The sequence below is a fragment of the Heloderma suspectum genome, chromosome 2 (genome assembly GCF_057233095.1).
Source record: "Heloderma suspectum isolate Gila_16-S chromosome 2, 16-S_ref, whole genome shotgun sequence".
NCBI lineage: Eukaryota > Metazoa > Chordata > Lepidosauria > Squamata > Helodermatidae > Heloderma > Heloderma suspectum.
The window spans coordinates 359,253,317-359,268,405 of record NC_139459.1 but is presented as its reverse complement, the minus strand read 5'-3'; the positions used below and the strand labels follow the sequence as shown (position 1 = coordinate 359,268,405).

Sequence of the window (15,089 nt, the reverse complement as noted above, 5' to 3'; positions counted from 1 at the left end):
ACTACACCAGCGGCGACTCCCACCCAGCCCACTGCTGCCATAGCAACACCTCGGACCAATGGGAAGCCCGCTCCTTTACTCCTCCGACCAACCAGAACATAGAGGAGGCGGGACACAGCCGGAATATCCACCAACGGAAAAGAATGATGATACGGAAGCGTACCGAGAGGGAACGCATGCGCTTAAGGCGACAGGCACAAACGCGCACGGAGAGCGGCTACTATAAGCGGTGCGCAAGCGCCTTGCGGGGCACGCGCTTCGTGGAATCCTCGCGGAGCAGGGTCGAATCGGCGTGCGCATGCGCCAAGGGAGCTTCGCGTTGATGCGTCGAATTCCAGCGCAGCGGGTCGGGGCGCGCTCCGCGATGCGCGGCGCTGCTGAGTAGGGGTTTCACTGCGTAGGCACCGGTGGGCCGAGCGGTCCATGGAGAGTGGCGCGTGCCTGGTTCACGCAAGTTCTTCTGGGAGTTGTAGTTTGGGTGCCTGCTTGGACTCCGGGGTTTTTCCAGGGATGGTTAGGTTTTTCTTCCTGTCTTTTAAAAAGGTGTTATCGAGCATCTCTGACCCTTCAAAGAGCGAATTTGACTTTGGCCTGGCGTGTGCAAACCCCGCCTCTCCCACGGTGCCAGTAGCATTGGGTAAGTGACTTGTGCCTTGGCCTCAGCTTCCCATGTGCAAAATGCGGGGGAAAGTGACTTGCCTCGCAGGAGCGTTCTGAGTAAATATCATAAAATGTCTTGCCACTGTTTTTGACTGACCCCCGCGCTTTGCCTTTAACAGCAGCCTGGCATACAGTTGGTGGTAGGTGGGACTACCACAACAAAATGTTGCAGTGTGGACTGCTGGCGCTCAGGATTCCAGCCACTCCATTCCATTCCCCTTTCCCAACAGTAGGTCAGAATTCCACAGCCACTGAGCATGCTCAGTCCTCATTGGGCTGTTTTTGAGCTTCTTTTCTCCCATAGGCATTTTCCCCCACTCAACATATTTTGTGCCCCTACAAACCTTGGGATCAGCCAGTAGCTCCTTTTGGGTGTGAGTGGTGCCGTTTTGGCTACATAAACACCACCACTCTCTCCTCCTGGCGATTGGAGTTAGTACTTATGGTGATGGTTTTCTGTGCTTGGAGATACCAGGCCAAATAAGAGAAGTGCTTCCCAAGCTACATTTCTGTACCTCTAGCTGATGTTAAAAGATGCAAGGAACTTTTGGAAAAACAAAACAAAACCCTTTTGTTTAGAAAAACAATACAAAAATTTTTAATGAATACACAAGAATAGGATCAGTAAAAGGAAAAAAAAGTGATAGCTAATTCAAAATGTGTATATAAGTCAGGAGTGGGAACGTTTTTCAGTTCAGCAGCCAACTTCCAACTTGGCAAAAGTCACGAAGCTGCATTCCATCTGTGGATGTGCCAAAGGCAGAGTAGGGAAGATAAAATGTGATCCTTAGGAATTTTAAGTCTACTCTGTAAGCAGAGTAGGCTTAAAATTGTCCTGTAAGCAGGACAAGTGTCTGCATGTCTACTCAGAAGTAAGCAGGCTTGACTTGCTCAGCAGCACTTTCAAATAGCATCCCAAATACTAAGCCTCTGCATGCCTACTCAGAAATAAGCATGAGCACCATGTCCACTCACAAATAAGTAGGCAAGCTTCTGCATGTCTCCTCAGAAGTAAGCAAGACTGAATCCCTCAACAGCTTCCTTGCTTTGCTCTGGCCCCTCTCACTGGCAGGGAAAAGCTCTTATCAGCAGCTGATCAGAGATTTCCTGTGCTGAGAAAGGGAGCCTTTTTTTCCAGTGTTCCACAGGGAAACGCATCAACATTCCTGGGTATATTTCTGAGTCTTTGGACATTGGCAAAATCTGATTGGGACTCTCGACACTAACATGTAGATGTCAACACTTTCCAGTATTTCAGACATCCTTTGCAACATACCTTGAGGATATCATTCAAGATCTACTGATTAAAATTTGTATGTTTGTTTCTACATGAATGGAGAAATAGTTCATCACAGAAGGATGGTGAGCAAGTTTCGCGGGGGCGGATGTTGATACCCTTTAAAGAACTTTGGGAATAATTATCTTCAAAATATGTGTTTCTTTTCTACTTAAGGCATTTGTTTTACTTTTACATATACGTATTCATCTACATTCTTTTCAATGTATTGTGTAAATCTGGTTTTCAAACAGTAAAGTTTTCAGATAATATACCCATGTCCGGTTTTCAGACTGGTGAGGTGGGGTAGTTAGGTTGATCATTCTCAAATACTTTAAAATGTCAAAAGAAAGATCCTTGTTCATAGAATATCTACCCAGAGAGGCTCACCTGGAGCCTACTTTAGGGCAGAATCCTATGTATGTTTAGACAGAAAAAGGTCCTGCAACTCCCAGCATTCCCTAGCCAGCCATGCTAGCTGGGGAATGCTGGGAGTTGTAGGGCTTTTGTTCTGTCTAAACATGTGGGCGCAATCCAGTGGGAATAGGCGGCTGCCTCTGAACTCTGAGGCGACCACCTATCCAATGCAGGGCAGGAGCAGCACGGAGGGGATCATTCCTCCCATGCTTCTCCTACCCTGCATTTGCAGCTAGATAGCCAATTTCGGCTGTCTAGCCACGGGAAGGCGGAGTTGGGGAGGAGGCTGCTGGACAACACATTGGATGTGTTGTACCGGCATTTCCACCTTCCCCACCCTGGAATGCCCCCCAGAAAGCCCTGTTTTGGCTGCTCCGCACTCCTCTTCCAAGGGGGCGGGGGGAAGGTTGGTTCCCGGAAAACCACATATCCTATGGCCGTCTAGCCGCTGACTAGTGGCCATAGGATTGCTCCCCCCATGTCTTTTCAGCACCAGACAAAGACCTTTTTATATTCACAGGCTTTTAAAATCAGATATGTTGAACCTTGTATTATGTTGTGCTTTTAAATGTGGCTGTTTTAATCTCTAGAAAAAAATATTTTTTTAGGTCTGTATTATCTGCTGCTTGATAAATTTTAGATTTTTCTTTCTGTTTTGTAATTGTTTTAATACTGTGTTATAAAACCGTATTTGTCTTGGTTCTAACATTTTAAATTGTTTTGTTATCTTGTAAGTTGCTCAGAGAACAACAGTTATTGGGCGACTGAAAAATAAATGAATAAAATCAGTATTTCACAATCCCTTCCCCATGGCAGTTTTCCTAATCAACCTCAAAGTTACCCTTCCAACAACACACCGGTGTCTTTGGATCCACAAGTGTTTCTTTATTTAAATGTTTTTCATAGTGAAAACGTGATGAGGGGGGAAGCAAAAGGATCCTCTGGTCTGTTCAATTCCCGCATGTACAGGAGTTGTCAAACGAACCATCATTTCCCTTTTGCCGTCCCTTATTCCATCAAGAATGAGGCTTCTGGGTCCCAACTTCTGAAGTGGCAGCAGGGGGGCACCCTGAACTAACAGAGTAACTAGTAGATTGTGACATTGTGTTTTTTGCAGTGGTGCCTGTTAAGAAAAAACAATAGGATATGTGGGTGCTATCCGGGCTCTAGAAAATTGTTAATGTGGATTTCAGAAGCAGAGGAAAATGGGTCAAGATTAGAAAGATGGATTGGGAGCATGGAGACAAAACTCAAGTTCTCTGGAAGAGGAATGGGGTCTTGTGCATTAAAGGAGGCAGAATTTAGAATGGTGTGATGTGGTTTTGAGGGCAGAAGTGGCTTAAGGGATATAATGGATGTTCTGATCTGGTGACAAACGAATGCTCCTTGTAGAGTCTGCAGGGGTGAGCAGCCTGCTGCCCTCAGCCTAATTTCAAAAAGAAGAGCTTGTCCGGGATTCGAATCTAGACTGATCACCCGTTAAGCAAGGGTCACGCATCGCAACCAGGTATGGGCAAACTAGGAACCCTCTGCATGTAATCAGTTCATACATCTGCTAAGAGTGATCTGTTCCTTCCCTGGCAGCCCACTGTGTGAAAAGGAAGTGGGGAGAGAAATGGGGGTGGCAGAAAGAAAAGCGGTGGCCCACTTTTGACTCTGGTGCTGCCCCCTGCCAACATGCCGCCCTTGACAGATTACCTATTAGCCCTTGACAGAAAGTAGGTTGCCCAGCTCTGTTCTATTATAGAGTCTATAACTTTAAAATCATCAAATCTAAAACCAAGTTCTTATTTAGTAGTATGCCAAGGTTTTTTTTTCCCTGAAGGCTGTTCTGTGCCTGTAAGAGTTGCATGGTAGGCAGAAATTCAGTAGGTGCAGCTTGGAAGCTGTACCTGTTGAATTTGCACCTGCCATACAGCTCTCAAAGGAACCTGAGGAGCTCAGACTATTTGTCTGTCTAGTCCAGTGTTGTCTAGCATAAGCTGGCAGTGGCTCTCCAGCATCTCAGGCAAAGAAAAGGGAAGGGCTTCATGCACATCCTTTGCATGCAGAAGGTCCCAGATTTGGTCCCTGGCATCTCCCGGAAGGGCTGGAAACATTCCTGCCTGAAACTCTGAAGAGCTGCTTCTAGTCAATGTCAACAATACTGGTCAAGATGGACCAAGGGTCTGACTCAGAATAAGGCAGCTTCCTGTGTTCCTTCGAGCCTTTGCCAGCAGCTGCTACCTGATCCTTTGGCGATGCCAGGGAATGAACCTGTGACCTCAGTACAGAGCATGTGCTCTACCACTGACCTATGGTCCCTTCCCCAGACGTATCATCTGTTCTTCACCAAAGTGATGTGTGCAAGAAGAGCTTGTCTGGGATTCAATCCTAGGACCAGTCACCCTTTAAACAAGAATCATACCTGGACCAACAAGTCTGACACTGAGCAGCCATCAGGGGGGAAAAGTGGCAGCACTGTTTTTTGGCCTACTATTCATATTCCCTTAACTGAAGATGCAGGGGATCAAACCAAGGATCCACATTAAAACGAAGCATGGTGTTTGTGTCACTGAGCTTACAGGCTTACTCTTGAAGCAAAGGGAAGTAGGATTGACACCTGATCGGGGGGGGGGGGGGAATTCCAGCCTGCTTCTGTGCCTTTAACAGCCGCTTGATCTGCAGCAACTGGCAGTCAAGGCTTTTCTAGCATGAGGAAAAGCATTAAGAGCCAATAAAAATGTTGGTAATCTTATACCTAATGAGGAAACTAATCTGTGGGGTTGAGAAGAAGGTGTGAGCGTGGACTCCTGGATTTTCTAGGAAGAGCCAGGCCAAATGCACTGGGGCCTTCCCCAACCTGGTGTTCTCCAAATGTGTTGGACTACAACTGCTATCATCCCCAACCTGGCTGGCGGGGGGGGGGGTGGCAGTTGTAGTGCAACATACCTGGAGGACACCAAGTTGGGGAAAGCTGATCTAGGCACCTATGGGGCACAATAATTTTTGCAGCTGAAATTATTATTTATGAATTATTCCCAGGGCACCATCAGTGTACATAGCTCTTTACTGAGTTTCATAAAGACACCTTCCCCTGAACCCAGCAGAAGATGGCTCTCTGACCCAAGTAGCTTGCAATATAAATTTTGACTGTGGGGAAAACAACCAGCGAAAGAAGGGGAGAGAGAGGCAAAGGTAGCAGATGAAGCTTAATAGGTTTGGTTTGAGCTGGGGTCCCAGTTGAGATAAGGGTTAAGGAGTTGGAAGTACAGGTTTCATAGAAGCGAGGAGTTTTGAGGGGGGATTTTAGGGGCAGTCCTTAAGAAGAGGTCACAGTTACTGGAAGGGGAATATTTCATCAGATTAAGGTTAGCCAGGAGAAGGGGAATCTCTTACCAGTCTGGCATGCCCGATTCTTGCATGTCGACACAGGCTCCCCGAGATCCTCGTTACGCAGTGATGCTGCTATTTTCCTAGCCACATAGCGGCAAGCTGAATTGGAGAGTGAAAATACTTAGGGATGTGTTCACCTGGAGGAGCTGGAAGCCCCCGCGTGACTTTGTATAGCCCTCGCCTCCTAGCTTATTTTGTCCCGAGCTTCTCCCCTGCCCTCCTAATCCAAGAGTCTTGGCTTCCTAGCGTTCTCCTTTCACCTACTAGACTTCCCTCTCCCTCTCCCCCAGTTAGTCCAGGAGTCCTGGCTCCCACTGCCTTTATTTACATTTGCAGACCCTTTACCTACCACTAATTATGAGTCACACCATGCTTTATGAGGGAGAGTGCCGGTCAGCCTGGACGCTCTGCGTTGTTCCTTGTGTAAACAGAATTACAGAAAGGGAAGGAGGTGGATATGAACAGTAGCGAGAAGCATTGTGGGAGATGTAGTTTTATTAACCCCATACATACAGGATCCAGGGTGGTAGCTGTGTTAATCTGATGCTGCAGCAGCAAATAAGAGTCTAATGCAGGTGTAGGCAACCTTTTTGAGCCATGGGCACATTTGGCAGTTTGATAAACTGTCCTGGGAACCACCACAAAATGGCTACCATGGGAAGCATAGCAAAGAACAAGTAACCTGTGGGGTGTGATCCCCAACACACTAAACAACTCCTTTGAACCCACAGTTTTCACCAGCAACAGAAACCTATTTCGCAGCAACCCCAGCTGCCAATGAGAAAACGTGATAGTTTGGGGAGGGGGAGGAGCAGGGAGGCATCAACCTGCCCACACGCTGAGGTCAACAAGGAAGGCTCTGCCTTAGGCGAGGTGGGAGGCAACTAGAGAGTACCTTTTCAGTGGTGGTGCCCCATTTATAGAACTAGTTCTGGTAGGCCTGATGCCTACTTCGCCATCATATTGGCACCAGGTGAGGGCCTCTTCCAGGCTTATTCTCCCAGGCTTTTTAACCTTTGAAGCTCTGGGTTTTAATTGTTTTAATCTAATCTGCTGCTTTTAATTTCTGGTTGTATTGGGGAGGGGAGGGTTAATAGTCTATTTTTATTTTGGTTTTGGATTATTTTTATTCTTGCTTCTTGAAGGATGGTATATAAATTTATAAAATAAATATAAATCCTTTGTAAAGTATAACCAGTAGAATTAATTTTAAGCCTAGCTCTTTGAGATACAGTTTTCCCCTTTACTGCAGTGACCATTTTTATCCAATTAGCATTTCATCCTGAAATGAAGGCCTAATCTCTCAGTACTCCTGAGAACACTTACCAGGACATAAAACCAATTGAACTTGGTGTAACCTTCTTCTGAGTAGAGAAGTGGAGGTTTGGGCTATAAATACATATATCCACCTTACCTTGCATTCATTGCTTGTTGTCTTCTTGCTTTGTCTCCCTTTTCTATCACCTTCTCCTCTACTGTCATAGTTTATGAAAAAAGCCAATTTGGGAGTGGGGGGAATTGTGGTAAACCTTTTCCACACACTAATGCTTCTATACTCTACATCAGAGCTTTCCAAACTTTTCATGTTGGTGACACACTTTTTAGACATGCATCATTTCGTGACACGGTAATTCAGTTTTACTACCAAACCGGAGGTTAAACTAACCCGTTATAAGAGATACGGACACATACATAAATTGTAATAACGAAATGTATGGGGATACAACAAATCTCATGAAAACCTTTCATTTATATTTTTAAAAATATATGATTTGTAAGATAATAACATACATTGTTGTCATTTATGAGTAACAGTATGTAAATATGTGCAAGAATTTAAAAAAGTTGAATAACACCAATAACTACATACCATTTTAATGGGATGTATGAGGTTGATGGGATGAACAGAGCTTTTCAATATTTGGTGGAATATTAGATAAAGACACTCGCATTTCATCATCAAGCATTTTTAAGCTTCCACGTTTCAGCGTCTTTAAGTTTGCCATCGTTGAAAAGGATACTTCACAAATGTATGTAGTAGAAAACTGCAGAAGAATTTGTAACGCTATTTTAGCTATGTTTGGATGCATTTTTGAAATGCGAATCCAAAAGCTGGCTAAGCCACCCTGTTCATGCATCATTAACAGATTTCAGTCATTTTTTATGTCAGCTAATTCTTCTTCAATAAGTGAAAAGTTCCTCATTGCAGTTGAAAGAAATGGATTTCTGATCCAATCATAGTCTTAGATGTCAACATTTGGGAAGTAATGATGAACTTTCTCTCCAAGCAATGTTAAATGGTCAACAGTTAGCGAGCTGATACCACATTTTAGCTGGCACTCAGCAGTTTTGGAAAACATTTCAAAATTTCCTTCTTTCACTTTCCTTTTCCAAATTGCTGTTTTGTCTCTCATAGCACAAATGTAATCTACCACTGTTAAGATATTTTCTCCTTTTCCTTGCATACAGGTGTTTATTTTATTCAAATCTTCAAATATGTCAGCAAGATATGCCAATTTTGTGCACCAAAGTTTGCTTTGAATTAGATCGCAGAATTCATTTTGCTGATTTTCCTCAAAAAGTTTAAGCATCATTTCCCTCAATTCATATACACGACAAAGCACTCAACCTCTTGAGAGCCAATGAACTTCTGTGTGTAGTAGAAGCTTTTTAAACCTTGCCCCCATGTCTTCACAAATATGAGCAAATAATCTTGATTGAAGAGGTCTACTTTTAATGTAATTGACCATTTGAACCACTTTGTCCAAAACTTTTCGTAATTCATTTCCAATGGTTTTCACGACTAGTGCTTTGCGATGTAAAAAGCAATGAGTAATTATAATATTTTCATTCTCTTTCTTTGCTAAAGCTATAAAACCTTTTGTTGAACCAGCCATTGAGGGTGCGCCATCTGTGCATATTCCTACACAATTTAACCATTGCAAATTAATTTCCTTCATGAAGCAATCAAAAGTTTTAAATATATCTTCACCTCTAGTTCTCATTGGAAGCTCTAGACAACACAAGAATTGCTCAATAATTCTGTCAGTATGAATGAAACGTATAAAAACCAATAATTGTGCTAACCCACTGACATCTGTTGCTTCATCTAATTGCAATGTAAAGATCGTATTATCGTCTTGAAAAATATCCTTCATTTGCTGCTTAATGTCATCAGACATGTCTTGAATATGTCTTCCGATCGTGTTATCTGCCAAAGGGATTTTATTAACTTCTATCTCAAATTCAAGCCCAAACGTTGTTCGAACAATAGCATAGCAAGATTCCTTTATGGTGGTTTCGGCAATAGCATGTGGGTCCTTGTTTTTGGCAATTATTTGAGCAACCAAGTAACTTGCCTTTTTGAGCTTTCTCTGATGTCTTCATTCTCTTTGTGAATGATGCAGACTGCTTCTTTATAGATTTTGAAAGCTCAGTGAAGTATTCTACTGGTTTTTCTGACAAATGACAGTGTTTTGAGGTAAAATGACGCTTTAATTTATTTGGTACCATACTTTCATTTGCAAGTATATCCCCACAAACTAAACACTGGGGACAAGGATTGTTTTCATTACCAGAAAATGTGAACCCCAGTTTCATATAATCTTTACTGTATAAATGAAGCTTGAAAATTGTTCCTTTACACTTCTTACATACTAATACAGACCGTTCAACAGTTGATTCTTGCGTAGTTTCCTCTATAGTGGCTACATTTTGTTCATTGCAAACGTCATCTTCACCAGCTTTTCTTTTCTTAATCAGAAACGTATCCATTTTACAGGTAATTCAACTGCAATTTAATGAATAAATCTATGCAAATTTATTTCTAGGTTTTAGCATTAACTAAATATGAAAATAACAGGACTGTTTTTAGCGCTTACCTTTCTCTGTTTTTTCTTATGAAAATAACAGCACCTGCGCTCCACTCCCACAGTGATAAAATGAGATAAAGATGGGAATCAGGACCAGGAGAAAATGTGAAAAATAAACAAAATTAACTAAAGTATTTACAATACATAATAGGACACATTGGCCCAGGTAGGAGCTCAGCTGCAAAAACACATGAAGTAGAGAAGCAAAAGTCCAACAAAAATGGTGTAAATATATATGTCTAACTACAAGGCTATATTGCTGTAAATATTTGTAATGCCTATGTCCAGAGTCCAGTTCCAGCACTCTCCAGTGGTACACTGCCAGTGGGTGGTTAATCCACGATTACAGCAGAGTAAAAATAAAAATAAATGGCAGAAATCAAATCATAAGTGCCACGTGGTGGTGGGTGGCTTGCTGTTTGCCACATTGGGTTTGGGAGGGTGGCCTCCCTTTAGCCAGCAGCAGGTGGGTTGACTGGGTGACAGCCTGCAGCTGCGCTCGCCTGGGTGATTGGAAGCACGCCGATTCTGAGGCTTCTGGCCTCCACTGAGCTCCGTTCCGACTGGCCAAGATGGCAGACGGCCCGCTCGGTGCAGTCCCAAGCGGCGTTTCCACCCGCATGTTACTCTGGCCTGGCAGCGTGGTGCAGAAGTCCGCGAAGGGCACGCCCGAAACCACGCAGGGCTAGTGGCCGCTGCCACTTCGCGCCGGCGTTGGCCGAGCTCTGCTCCCATGGCAGCGCCTCCCTTCCCCTCTCTTCGCCCCGTGCCTCTACCTTTCCAGGGAGTGCAGGCTCAAAGCTCCTCGCCTGCCCAGCGCAGCCCTCCTTGCTCTGGCGGCATCCAGCAGGCTGTTGTTCTCCCCTGCTGCCCTGCAGCTGCACCGAGAACGCAGGGAAGCCTCTCGCCCGAACTGATTGCAAATTGCTCAACTAATTGCTCCGCTGACTTCGAATTCTCCACACTCCTCATGCAGCCAGCGTTACCACACTCCTCGCCGTACCGCTCCAACACCGCCAATCACGTGCGTCCTACGTCAAGACGCCACACGATCCTAAAGCAGCTAATGTTAAAGCAGCTAAGCCTTAAGGCTTAGCTGCTTTAACATTAGCTGCTTTAGGAAGTTCCGGGGGAGGGTCCAAGGGAAGCAAAGGCGAGTAAGGGAGCTCCGCGGTGCCCTTCCGCACAATTTTCTGAATGTCGCACGACACACCTACACACTGCTGCCGACACACAACGGCACACAGTTTTGAAAGCTCTGCTCTACATTTTGTTGTCTCAAGGGCAGCCATTTTGTGTAGCAGAGTCCATTATGGCCTTTTGTGAGGGATGTTTAAAAGTCCTTCCACTATGGGCCATAACGATTCTGAGTTCCAAATTCTTACTTAGTTTTAAATTCTATTTACAGGCCTCCTTTCAGGCATAATGACTGTCAAGCCTGTTTACAATTAAAACTAGTCAAGTCTTTTAAAAAAAAAATCCAAATTCCCTTGTGCATAGAAGGCTAGCTGGTTACAATTCATCCTAGCCATAGATTGGGTGTGTTTTGGAGAGAGAGATTCACAAGTGATTCCAATTCACCTGGATTCACAAGTAAATCCAATTCACTTGTTTGGCAGTTGGCGAGCTAAAGCTTGTAGAATCAAAGGGGTGGGAGACGTACAAGGATGCTACCTTATGCCAATCTCTCTCATCATGGAAAAGGGGGACCCTGACTGTGTAGACCAGGGATAGGGAACCTCCAGCCCATGGGTGTAATCTGGTCCGTGGAGGCTCTTTGGATTCCTTCAGGTGCCCTGCCCCCTGGAGCAATCCCCATTGTTCCTCCTTTCCAAACATAGGGATTCCCCTATGTACCACAGTGGGCAAGGAAGACACAAGGAAATCCCAGTTGTCATCTCTGATCATGGATTGAAGATAATGGCAGGGGTGCATGCGCTGGCCAAGTCTGTTCGCACACCACTCAGAGCTGGGGACTCACCCACACTGCGTCTTCCCCATTGGGAAGGAACATGGCACAGGCGAAGCACTAGCTAGAGCACTCCCCCAGCCCCCTCCTCAGTCAGTACAGCTTTACTGTACGCGAACTTTTCCCAGCCCATGCACAGCAGAGCTGGTGCCAGCTAGAGCTCCAGGCAGTACTTCAGCTGAGGACCGGCTGAAATCAGCAGTGTGGCCGTGGCCCCTGAGATTATCCCGTCCATGGAGGGATAGGTGGCAGGGGGAGGTAATTAGGCCCTCTACCCCAAAACAGTTCCCCATCCATGGGGAACTTTGCTAGCCCCATAATTTCCTTCAAAGTACCACACAAATGTCTAGTTTTATAGATATATATATTTTTGCTAAGTGTTCTAACTTAGTTGATATTTGTATTCTGACAATGCAAGACTGTGCATATTTACTCAGAGGTAAGACCCATTGTGTTCAATGGAATTTCCTTTACGTAAGTGTGCATAGAGCATAAGCCTAACCTAACAATGGTGGGGAATACCATTGACCTTTTGAACTGATCTTTCAAAGCTGCTTTCTGTATTCTTTTAAACATTTATTGCTAAACAGCTGCTCTAGAAGCTGATTAACATTTGGATATATATCTTATGAGATCTCAAGATGAAGGAGAAAAGAATTGCTATAAACAGAAAGGAAATACCCTATCTCATAATTGGGATCAGGGAGGGTTTCCTTGATTTTAGTCTTTTTTTTGTCTGCCTCTATCTTGGCATCTCCTGAGGGGTGGTTTCAGCTTAGAGTGGTTGCTAAGACAGGTGGTTGCTGGGGAAATGACGTTAGAAGGAAAAAGAAGGGGGAATGTGAAAGGGGACAGAAGCTGAAACTCATTCTCTGTCCCCACCACAGTTCATCCTTCGAGTACTAAGAACCTGTACCGAGCAAGAGGGGTAAGAGGAGGAAAACATGAGTGGTCGTGGTTAAAAAAGGGAAAGAAGGGTGTGTGAGATTTAGGATGAAGGAGAAATTCCGGGGGACTTGAACACACTAGAAAGAGAGTTCAGTGTTTTGCTGCTGCTCTGTTGAATGTGTATGTGAGGGAAGAAGAGCTGGGAAATAGATGGTAGCGTGTTTGGGAACCCTGTATGTTCCATTCCAAGTTCTGTTTCCAATCTGTAAGATAAGAGGAGTCTATTGTGTTTGGTGGATGGGTGAAGTCAGATGTAGGAGGGCAGCTGGGTGTGTGTAATACATAATAAGAGAAAATAAGCTAAAAATTGGCTGACAAATACAAGCCCTATCTAGCCATTGGCCCACTTGCTGTGATGTCATTAAATGGTCTTGAACATCCTAATTGCTTGGGACGCAATAGAATGTTGACAAATGCTGCAAGGCCTTCTTGTCCCCGTTAGCAAAAGGGAGTGGGCAAGCAAGGGATCTTTGAAGCCATGGCAGTGTGCACTTAACTAAATGATAGCCAAATGTCTGGCTGAAAATGCCTACCCTTGTTGCTAGCTTTTTTCCCCCTAAACCCCTTTTTAATGTGCGAAACACAGCATAATCCTTGTCTGTCCTTGCAACAACTATGATTTAAGCTACTTTTGTTCCTATTTTACAGATGGGGACCTGAAGCTGAAGGATTGTTGCCTTTCCCAAGGCCACGCAGTGAATCCTTGGCTCAAGTGGGATCTGGGAAAAAAAAGCTTCAGGTTGGCACCCACCATTTTATCCACTGAAGTGTGCTGCATCTCAGAGGGATCTAGGTTGAGTGTGGGGTGGTAGGGAAAATGGGGCACAGCCATTTATTCTTTCAACCTCATTCTGTCTTTCTTCTTCTTAGCATTTATTGGGCTGGATTTCCTCATCGCAAACAGCTTCCTCACGCCACCTGCCCCTGCTGGTCTAAAGGAATATCCCATCACTAGACTAATTGGCTGAGAAAGCAATGGCAAATACAGAATCGGCCAGTGAGAAGACGCTGGCTCTAGGAGAATGGGAAGAGGGCAAGAAGCTGAACCAAGGATCTGCCAGTGACGAAGGAAACAGCCAAGATGTGTTTGTTGGGAGTGGAGAAAAGAAGAGAGGAGCCAAAGTGAAAGGAGAGGACCTGAAAGAGAACCTGCCTCCACCCACTCAGCCAAGACCAGCCAATGGGGGTGCCCCTTGGGCCTGCCCAAATGGCACATTTATCAAACTGGTTCTGGAGACTGGCACAGGTTTAGATAAGCCTAAGGAAGGCTCTCTTTGTCAGGTCTTCATTGAGGCTGATCCAGGAGGACCCTTGAGTTACCCACCCCACAGGTGGGCTGAGGTGGAGCTGGGTGGGGGAGATGCTGAGTGGGATGGGGTTGTGGACCGCTGCCTGGAGACTATGCTGGCCGGGGAGCGGGCTGAATTAAGGTTGACCGGTGGAGGTAAGATTGCTGTCCAACTGGCAAGCTTCACAGAGGCCAAGGACTCCTGGGAGATGAATGCCAGTGAGAAATGGGACCTGGTTATTAGCAACAAAGAGCGTGGCAGTGAGCTGTACCGGGGAGGGGATGTTGGCGCGGCAGCAAGGCGCTACGCCAGGGCCTTGCGTCTGCTTGTGGTGGCTGCCCCACCCCCAGACTATGACCAGATTAAAGCTGAGCTCCATGCCAACCTCGCCGCTTGTCAGCTGAGGTTGCGCCAGCCAGCAAACGCTGCTTGTAACTGTACCAAGACGCTGGTGCTCCAGCCCGCCAACACCAAGGCACTGTTTCGGCGGGGTTTAGCTTGTGATGCCATGAATGACCTGGAGGGGGCAGCCCAAGATCTGAAGGAGGTCTTGCAGGTGGAGCCCGGGAACCGAGCTGCCCGGCGGGAACTGGAAAGGGTGACTGAGCGGATAAGGGCCCGAGACGCCAAACTGGCCCGAGCCATGCAGAAAATGTTTGCTTGAATAAAAGAATTAAGTCGTGTTGTTGCTTTTATAGATTTACATCAGGGGTCCCCAACCTTTTTGGGTTAGTGGGCACATTTGGAATTTTGAGAATGTTGTGGGTGCTCTCACAATATGTTTGCCATGAGTCCTCCCCCCCACACACACCATCCCCATTTTTGTCTCCACAACAACTCTATGGGGTGGGCTGGCTGAAAGGATAGGGACTGGTGCAAGGTCACTCAGTGAACGTAATGACTGAGTGCGGATTTGAACTCCGGTCTTTCTGGTCTGAATCCAAGCCCATTCACCACACTGGCTTTGTTGTGTCTATAGGATTTAAACCTATGACTCTGTATATTCAAAGGGTAGTGCCTAGTATGGAATTTGGCATCCCAAAAGACTCGTGTTTTCTTCCTGTTGTTTTAACAAAATAAGCATGCTTATAACCCTTATGGGTGAGTAAAAAGGCCTTACAAATGTGTGGGTTGTGCTTGATGGAATCTCAACAGTTAAATAGAAAATCCAGAGCTCAGGAAGTGGAGATAAGTGCTGTACACCATTCCTTCTCTGCACCGTGTACACTGGGGTTTATGTATTTCGTGCTTCTGGGATTTATTTTTGTTGTTATTACATCTGT

At 45.3% G+C, this 15,089-nt stretch overlaps 1 protein-coding gene and 1 long non-coding RNA gene across 12 annotated transcripts; one reads left to right on the top strand and one right to left on the bottom strand.

The window, feature by feature from the left end:
- The first annotated feature begins 67 nt into the window (after positions 1-67).
- FKBPL (FKBP prolyl isomerase like) lies at positions 68-14,488 on the top strand. Of its 11 annotated transcripts, none has more exons than XM_084831056.1 (5): positions 68-229; positions 544-637; positions 9,641-9,766; positions 13,166-13,256; positions 13,388-14,488. In XM_084831056.1, exon 5 carries the CDS (start codon positions 13,493-13,495, stop codon positions 14,468-14,470), a length of 978 nt encoding a protein of 325 aa, XP_084687182.1. In that variant the 5' UTR covers positions 68-229; positions 544-637; positions 9,641-9,766; positions 13,166-13,256; positions 13,388-13,492; the 3' UTR covers positions 14,471-14,488. The 11 variants fall into 11 exon arrangements, 10 of the variants coding, with proteins under 10 accessions (XP_084687182.1, XP_084687180.1, XP_084687178.1 ...); XM_084831054.1 differs by lacking the exon at positions 9,641-9,766 and adding an exon at positions 1,911-2,022; XM_084831052.1 differs by having other exon boundaries at positions 544-2,022.
- On the bottom strand, positions 761-6,157 carry LOC146355599 (uncharacterized). Its single transcript, XR_014787235.1, has 3 exons — positions 6,078-6,157; positions 5,732-5,827; positions 761-3,476 (listed from the first exon to the last, which is right to left on the bottom strand). It is a non-coding gene; the product is annotated as an uncharacterized LOC146355599 (long non-coding RNA).
- Positions 14,489-15,089: the final 601 nt, after the last annotated feature.

Excerpts from the sequence above, each read along its gene's own strand:
- FKBPL (XM_084831055.1), top strand. The coding sequence starts at position 13,493 with ATGGCAAATACAGAATCGGCCAGTGAGAAGACGCTGGCTCTAGGAGAA.